The 8,820-nt window shown below is 37.9% G+C and overlaps 2 protein-coding genes across 3 annotated transcripts; both read right to left on the reverse strand.

Moving 5' to 3' along the window:
- Positions 1-1,412: 1,412 nt before the first annotated feature.
- On the reverse strand, positions 1,413-4,623 carry LOC148929726 (uncharacterized). Of its 2 annotated transcripts, XR_016128686.1 has the most exons (3): positions 2,807-4,623; positions 1,869-2,731; positions 1,413-1,704 (listed from the first exon to the last, which is right to left on the reverse strand). XR_016128686.1 is itself a non-coding variant. In XM_089056113.1 (2 exons), exons 1-2 carry the CDS (start codon positions 4,529-4,531, stop codon positions 1,925-1,927), a joined length of 2,532 nt encoding a protein of 843 aa, XP_088912239.1. In that variant the 5' UTR covers positions 4,532-4,623; the 3' UTR covers positions 1,413-1,924. The 2 variants fall into 2 exon arrangements, 1 of the variants encoding a protein (XP_088912239.1); XM_089056113.1 differs by having other exon boundaries at positions 1,413-2,731.
- Positions 4,624-5,705: 1,082 nt separating this feature from the next.
- On the reverse strand, positions 5,706-8,820 carry LOC125193742 (uncharacterized). The gene is made up of 3 exons (XM_089057324.1): positions 7,069-8,820; positions 6,130-6,993; positions 5,706-6,009 (listed from the first exon to the last, which is right to left on the reverse strand). Exons 1-2 carry the CDS (start codon positions 8,698-8,700, stop codon positions 6,187-6,189), a joined length of 2,439 nt encoding a protein of 812 aa, XP_088913450.1. The 5' UTR covers positions 8,701-8,820; the 3' UTR covers positions 5,706-6,009; positions 6,130-6,186.

The raw sequence follows: 8,820 nt of genomic DNA on the forward strand, positions 1-8,820 counted from the left end.
TTCACTCTAATCGAAACTCATGAGCATTTTTATTTACTTTATTTTTTAGATATAAAGAGAAAAAATATTGAATTATACAAATAATATTATTAATAAAAAATGATACAGATATGTCAGACATTTAATAGAGATATGAGGGAGTAATATACAACATCTTAAACGTACCTTGAAAATACTAAACATACTATACCTTGATTCAATGTAGTTATGTGTATAGGAAATAGAAGGGATATCTTTTTCCCACGTAAGGCGCAGTTTGGTTGGTAGAGTACTTCTTCCCCTATAACTAATACAACTTCCGTCCCTAATATTTGTCACCATTTGACTCGGCACGGGTTTTAAGAAATGTAATAGAAAGTGAGCTGAAAAAGTTGGTAGCATGTGGGTCATACTTTTATATATTAGTCTTACACTCCCTCCGTCCATGAAAATTTGTCCCAGTTTTCCATTTCCGTCCGTCCTCCAAAATTTGTCCCATTTCACTTTTACCATTTTTGGTAGGACCCCATATTCCACTAACTCATTCCTACTCACATTTTATTATAAAACTAATACTTTAAAAGTAGGACCCACAATCCACTAACTTTTTCAACTCACTTTCCATTACATTTCTTAAAACCCGTGCCAGGTCAAACCGGGACGAATTTTCGTGGACGGAGGGAGTAATAAATTGTGAGTGTGGATGAGTTAGTGGAATATAGGCTCCACTACTAAAAATGGTAAGTAAAAGGTGACAAATTTTTAGGGACGGACAAAAAAGGTAATATGTGACAAATTTTGAGGGACAGAGGAAGTATGAAAAGAAAGGATTTCGTGTTCACATGTCCTTATAAATTAATTTATATGTCAAGGCGTTAAATCCACAAAGAATGGTAGTATTTGTCATATATTGTTGCACTTAAAATATTTGGTGATAATTATGGATTAGAAATTTATATACAAGATGTATAAAGACTAAACATAAAATAAGAAACTTTTGGGAATAAAGTAAGCAAGAATGTGTAGACTTTCCAACATCTAAACATACCTTGAAAATAACAAATGAAAAGCTTAATGTTTAGTTTACCACTCCATATAGACGGTCAAGAACTCAATGGTGATGAAATGCCTTAAAAACGAAATCAACTAAAACATGCCAAAATAAGAGCAATTAGACATTGAGAAATGACTTACTACTCTTTGCTACTTGCAACACACAAATGATTTTTTTCCCCATTTAAAAATTCGAAATCAACAATATGAAAATGAGGAGCTTATAGTTAACTTAAACACTTGGAAAAGAGCAAGAAAAGATGCAAAAAAGAAATCTAAACAATGCTAGTTTAAATAGCTCCAATTTCACACACTTCAAATAACAAACAAAATCACCAAGATCATTTAAGAACGCTAATATGCTGCTTAAATAGCTCCGATTTCCTTAAGTAGAGAGTTAAGAGGTTGTGAAATAGTTCCAAAAACAAGTGATACAAAGAAGCTAAGCATTAAAAGCAATAAATACTACTACAAGCTTCACCCCATAATGTGCAAAAGATCATCCAACCTAAAGCTTGAGTACGAAAATCTCCCTACTTAAAGCTTCTCCCTTCACATTTTTTGAATTCTAGTTCAATTTGCTACCTTTTCGCATGTCGTCACCCCATGTACCCTTTTTCTGCAGCATTAGGGAACAATGCTCCATCCCTGCCAAATAAGCAGGATATATGTCTGCATACGACACACATGGGAAAACTCTACTTTCATTTTCCTTTATAACAAAAACACAAATAAACCAAGAAATTTCGCTATTGGAATACATAAACATCAGATCATGTTAACGAAATTGGAAATCTATATACACTATTTTATATGACCATAAGCAAGAAAAATACCCGGTAATTTCGCTATGTAGATGCTGAATTCATTTGGAACAAAGCATATGAGAATTTCACCAATAGTCTCCACAATTACATTCACCATCCTCAATGTGGTGAAAACGATTACTATCACGTACGATGATCGATCTTCCCGTGATCTTGGATATGAGTTTCATAACAATGTGGCAGTCCTCACAGCTGCGTAAGTTCTTGAAAATACGAACAGGCCTTCCACTTGGCGTCTTCATAATCCCATAAGCAACTGCTAATCTTTCGCTATGATATTTGAGTGAATGTTGCTTTTCTTCTTCTTCCACATTATGCGGTACTGATTTAGTCAACGAAACATATCCGTTTTCTTTCATTCTAACATACAACTCTTCCAAGAAAGAGCATATGCTTTCACTCTCAGGATGAGTGAAGTTTCCAGCAGAAAATTTGTGAGTCTTGTTTGACACTTCAACCCAGCTATATGCAATCGTTTTTACAACACCCAAACCCCTCCTTTTTAATCCAATCCTCTCGGCATCTTCCCATCGACCTGAAGCTGCATACAAATGAGCAAGTTGCACATACACCGAAGAGTTCCATGGATCAATTGATAACAGCATCTCAGCAGCCTTTTCCCCCAATTTTATATTTCTCTGTCTCTTGCTAGCACCAAGGAGAGAACTCCATATACTCGCGTCGGGCTCAAAAGGCATGCTTTTTATTAGGTCGTGAGCTTCGTCTAGGCGCCCAGCTCGACCTAGAAGATCAATCAAACAGGAATAGTGCATTAGATCAGCAACTATGCCGTGATCTTCGGTCATGGAATAGAAGTAATGTTTTCCTTTTTCTACGAAGCCACAATGACTACATGCCATTAAAACACCAACCTACATCAAAACAAGTGAGTACTCGATCAACGCAAGTATGTAGAAAATAAAAAAAACAATACTAGTAAAATTTACCATGGTAATGTCATTAGGTTTTAAAGACGATAGTTTCATTGACTCAAAATGTAGGAGAGCTTCTTGGCCTATGCCATGTCTTGCATAACCAACGATGAGTGTAGTCCATGATATCACATCCTTATCCTCAATTCTCTCGAAAATCTCATATGCCTCATTGATGCTTCCACACTTGCAATACATGGAAACAAGGGCAGTTTCCACATTGCAGTTTGCGAATCCTCCTTTAATAACATGCCCGTGAATTTGCTTACCAAGCTCAAAAGCAACAATATCCGCACACGCACTTACAACACTAGCAAATGTGTACGCATTTAACATTTCCCGATCATTCATCGCCTCAGTAAAAATAAGCAACGCCTCTTCGTAGTCTCCATTTTTGTTATACCCGGCTATAATAGAGGTCCACGTGATACAATTTCTATGTGGCATTTGATTAAAAAATTTTATAGCCTCGCCCATTAACTCATTTTGCGAGTACCCAACCAACAACGTGTTCCACGAGGCAACATCCTTGACAGGCATTCCATCAAAAAAACTTTTTGCCTCATCCATTAACCCATTTTGTACATACCCAGACAACATCGTATTCCATGAGACAACATTCATGGTTGGCATTTGATCAAAAACTTTCTTTGCCTCATCCAATAACCCATTTTGTACATACCCAGACAACATCGCGTTCCATGAGACAACATTCTTGGTTGGCATTTGATCGAAAACTTTCCTAGCCTCATCCAATAACCCATTCTGCACATATCCAGATATTATTGTGTTCCACGAGAAAACATCCTTGACCGGAATTCGGTCAAAAACTCTCTTCGCCTCGTCCATTGACCCATTTTTCACATAACCAAACAAAATTGTATTCCACGAGGCAACATCCTTGACAGGCATTCCATCAAAAAAACTTTTTGCCTTATCCATTAACCCATTTTGTACATACCCAGACAACATCGCGTTCCATGAGACAACATTCTTGGTTGGCATTTGATCGAAAACTTTCCTAGCCTCATCCAATAACCCATTCTGCACATATCCAGATATTATTGTGTTCCACGGGAAAACATCCTTGACTGGAATTCGGTCAAAAACTCGTTTTGCCTCATCCATTGACCCATTTTTCACATAACCAAACAAAATTGTATTCCACGAGGCAACATCCTTGACAGGCATTCCATCAAAAAAACTTTTTGCCTCATCCATTGACCCATTTTTCACATAACCTGACAACATTGTATTCCACGAGAAAACATCCTTGACCGGAATTCGGTCAAAAACTCTTTTTGCCTCATCCATTGACCCATTTTTCACATAACCAGACAGCATTGTATTCCACGAGAAAACATCCTTGATAGGCATTTCATCAAAAAGCTTTCGGGCAGCACTGAGATTGTTGTTCTTAATATAACCCTTGATCATTATATTCTGAGCCACCAAATTCTTAACAGGCATTTCATCGAACAGCTGATGGGCCAGTTTAACATTGCCACTGGAAAAGCAGCCAGATATCATAGTGCCGTAGATTACCTCAGATTTGCGAGGCATGGAGTTGAATAAACGCAACGCGGCGTCACATCGGCCATTGCGCAGATGGTTTCTGATAGCAATCGTGCATTTCACCATGTCTGAGTCCGTAAATTTGTTGATTTTGGGCATCGCAGGGGGCGTTTCTGGGCATCGCCGGTGTCGTACGATGGTGGTGTGGAGATATCTGGAACGCATAGCCACGAATCAACCTGATTTTGAGAAGAAATTGAGCTAAGGATTTTGAATCGGAAGTTGAATTGGAAGTGATTCAAGTGAATGAGTTCAATTTAGTTTCACTCTAATCGAAACTTATGAGCATTTTTATTTACTTTATTTTTTAGATGTAAAGAGAAAAAAATATTGAATTATTATACAAATAATAATATTAATAAAAAATGATACAGATATGTCCATGTCATCTAATATTTCAATATTCTCCATGAATCATGAATATATTGTTAAATCATATCTTTTCCCTATACTAGGAAGAAGGAAAGAAAATCAGAGGTCAAATTAATTTATTTATATATTCATTGAAATATTAAGCAATTTCAATAGCAATGAATTATTAGATCGTGGGAGTATATGCAAAGCTATTGAAATGAATTATTAGATCGTGGGAGTATATGCAAAGCTAATCGTTAACGCAATCGAATAAGGCCTGAGTAATGCCTTCCGATGTACTCCATCCATTCGTCGTTGCCGTGATTATTTTTTAGTGAGGGCATCCACATCGCGTCACGATGCAGTCCCTATCTCGTCTCGACGAGACGAGACCGCATCGAGACGGCGATGCGGCATGCATCTCGTCCTGAAGAGACGAGTCGTCTCGTCGCGTGTCGCATCCCGAAGAGGCCGGCCTCGAGCTGGCGAGACACGCGCCTTGGCGACGTGGCGTGCTGCGGTTCGTGCGTGACACCACTCGCCGGCCCGCGAGTGGGCGTCGTTTATATCCGTTTAAAATGTTTTTTTTGTTTTTTTTTTAAAAATCAGGAAAATTCGAAAATAAAATAAATTAAAATATTATAATTTTTAATTTTCGTATTTTTCAATATTGTAATAAAAATCGAAAATTAAAAAATTAAAATTAAAATTAAAAATACTCCATAGATTTCAATTATGTATTTTTCGTATTTTTGGATGTTGTAATTTTTGTGGTTTTTAATGATTTAATGAAGTATTAGTATTAATTTAATATTTCAATGAAATATTAATTGAATTTGTTGGAAATGAAAATAAAAAATGAAATTGAATGAATAGTTAAGAGATGAGATGGTTAAGAGATGGAGGGATGCAGGTGTTGTCTCTTAGTTAAAAGATGAGGTGAAAAGTACAGTGGGACCCATGAATAGTGAAGAGATTTTCAGACTAAACACTCAAGAACACTAATATGCTCTTTAAATAGCTCCAATTTCCTTAAGTAGAGAGTTAAGGAGGTTGGGAAATAGTTCCAAAAACAAGTGATACAAAGAAGCTAAGCATTAATGGAAATAAATACTACTACAAGTGATGAACAAAAGATAATAAAATCAGAGAACAATGCTCCCTACTTAGTCTGTGAAAGCTTCCTCTTCTAGTTCAATTTCCTTCCTCTTCTCATGTCGTCATCGCATGTAGCCTTTTTCTCCGACATTCAGGAACAATGCTCCCTCCCCTGCCAAATAAGTAGGACGCTGCATACGACACACATAGGAAAACTCTACTTTCATATTCCTTTATAACAAAAGCACAATCAGAGAATGAATGTGTAGTGTTATGCAAGTGGAATACATAAACAGAGCATGTAAACAAACCTGGATACTTTTGGTATGTAGATGCTGAATCAATTTAGAACAAAGCATATGAGAACTTCACCAATAGTCTCCACAATTACATTCACCATCCTCAATGTGATGAAAACGATTACTATCACGTAAGATGATCGATCTGCCCGTGATCTTGGATATGAGTTTCATCACAATGTGACAGTCCTCACAGCCGCGCAAGTTCTTAAAAACACAAACAGGCCTTCCACTTGGTGTCTTCATAATCCCATAAGCAACAGCTAACCTTTCGCTATGATATTTGAGTGAATGCTGCTTTTCTTCATCTTCCACATTATGTAGTACTGATTTTGTCAACGAAACATATCCGTTTTCTTTGATCCTAACATACAACTCTTCCAAGAAAGAGCATATGCTTTCACTCTCAGGATGAGTGAAGTCTCCAGCAGAAAATTTGTGAGTCTTGTTTGACACTTCAACCCAGCTATATCCAATCGGTTTTCTTAAACCTGAATCCTTCATTTTTAACCGAATCTTCTCGGCATCTTCCCATCTACCTGAATCAACATACAAATTAGCAAGAAGAACATAAACCGAAGAGTCCCATGGATCAGTTAATAACAGCATCTCAGCAGCCTTTTCACCCAATTTTATATTTCCATGATTCTTGCAAGCACCAAGGAGAGATTTCCATATATTCGCGTGTGGCTCAAAAGGCATGCTTTTTACTAGGTCGTAAGCTTCGTCTAGGCGCCCAGTTCGACCAAGAAGATCAATCAAGCAGGAATAGTGCCTTAGATCTGCCACTATGTTTTGATCTTCGGTCATGGAATAGAAGTAATGTTTTCCTTCTTCTACGAAGCCACAATGACTACAAGCCATTAAAACGCCAACCTACATCAAAACAAGTGAGTACTCGATCAACGCAAGTATTTAGAAAATAAAAAAAACAATACAAGTAAAATTTACCATGGTAATGTCATTATGTTTTATACACGATAGTTTCATTGACTCAAAAAGTTGGAGAGCTTCTTGGCCTAAGCCATGTCTAGCATAACCAACGATGAGTGTATTCCATGACATCACATTCTTATCTTCAATTCTATCGAAAATTTCATATGCCTCACTGATGCTTCCACACTTGCAATACATGGAAACAAGAGCGTTATCAACATTGCAGTCAGCGAATCCTCCTTTAACAACATGCCCGTGAATTTGCTTACCAAGCTCGAAAGCAACAATATCCGCACACGCACTTACAACACTAGCAAATGTGTTTGCATTTAACATTTCCCGATCATTCATCGCCTCAGTAAAAATAAGCAACGCCTCTTCGTAATCTCCATTTTTGTTATACCCGGCTATAATAGAGGTCCACGTGATACAATTTCTATGTGGCATTTGATTAAAAACTTTTATAGCCTCGCCCATTAACCCATTTTGCGAGTACCCAACCAACATCGTGTTCCACGAGGCAACATCCTTGACAGGCATTCCATCAAAAAAACTTTTTGCCTCATCCATTAACCCATTTTGTACATACCCAGACAACATCGCGTTCCATGAGACTACATTCTTGGTTGGCATTTGATCAAAAACTTTCTTTGCCTCATCCACTGACCCATTTTGCACATAACCAGCCATCATTGTGGTCCACGAAAAAACATCCTTAACTGGCATTCGATCAAAATCTCTCCTAGCTTCATCCATCAACCCATTCTGCACATATCCAGATATTATTGTGTTCCACGAGACAACATCTTTGACCGGCATTTGATCAAAAACTCTCTTCGCCTCGTCCATTGACCCATTTTTCACATAACCAAACAAAATTGTATCCCACGAGGCAGCATCCTTGACCGGCATTCCATCAAAAAAACTTTTTGCCTCATCCATTAACCCATTTTGTACATACCCAGACATCATCGTGTTCCACGTGAAAACATTCTTGACCGGAATTCGGTCGAAAACTCTTTTTGCCTCATCCATTGACCCATTTTTCACATAACCAGACAACATCACAGTCCAGGACACAACATCCTTGACAGGCATTCCATCAAAAAAACTTTTTGCCTCATCCATTGACCCATTTTTCACATAACCAGACAACATCACAGTCCAGGACACAACATCCTTGACAGGCATTCCATCAAAAACTCTTTTTGCCTCATCCATTGACCCATTTTTCACATAACCAGACAGCATTGTATTCCACGAGAAAACATCCTTGATAGGCATTTCATCAAAAAGCTTTCGGGCAGCACTGAGATTGTTGTTCTTAATATAACCCTTGATCATTATATTCTGAGCCACCAAATTCTTAACAGGCATTTCATCGAACAGCTGATGGGCCAGTTTAACATTGCCACTGGAAAAGCAGCCAGATATCATAGTGCCGTAGATTACCTCAGATTTGCGAGGCATGGAGTTGAATAAACGCAACGCGGCGTCACATCGGCCATTGCGCAGATGGTTTCTGATAGCAATCGTGCATTTCACCATGTCTGAGTCCGTAAATTTGTTGATTTTGGGCATCGCAGGGGGCGTTTCTGGGCATCGCCGGTGTCGTACGATGGTGGTGTGGAGATATCTGGAACGCATAGCCACGAATCAACCTGATTTTGAGAAGAAATTGAGCTAAGGATTTTGAATCGGAAGTTGAATTGGAAGTGATTCAAGTGAATGAGTTCAATTTAGTTCCACTGTAATCGAAACTCGAGC

This window comes from Salvia hispanica, chromosome 4, assembly GCF_029641045.1.
Source record: "Salvia hispanica isolate PSC_SH4W2 chromosome 4, Shi_PSC_v1, whole genome shotgun sequence".
NCBI lineage: Eukaryota > Viridiplantae > Streptophyta > Magnoliopsida > Lamiales > Lamiaceae > Salvia > Salvia hispanica.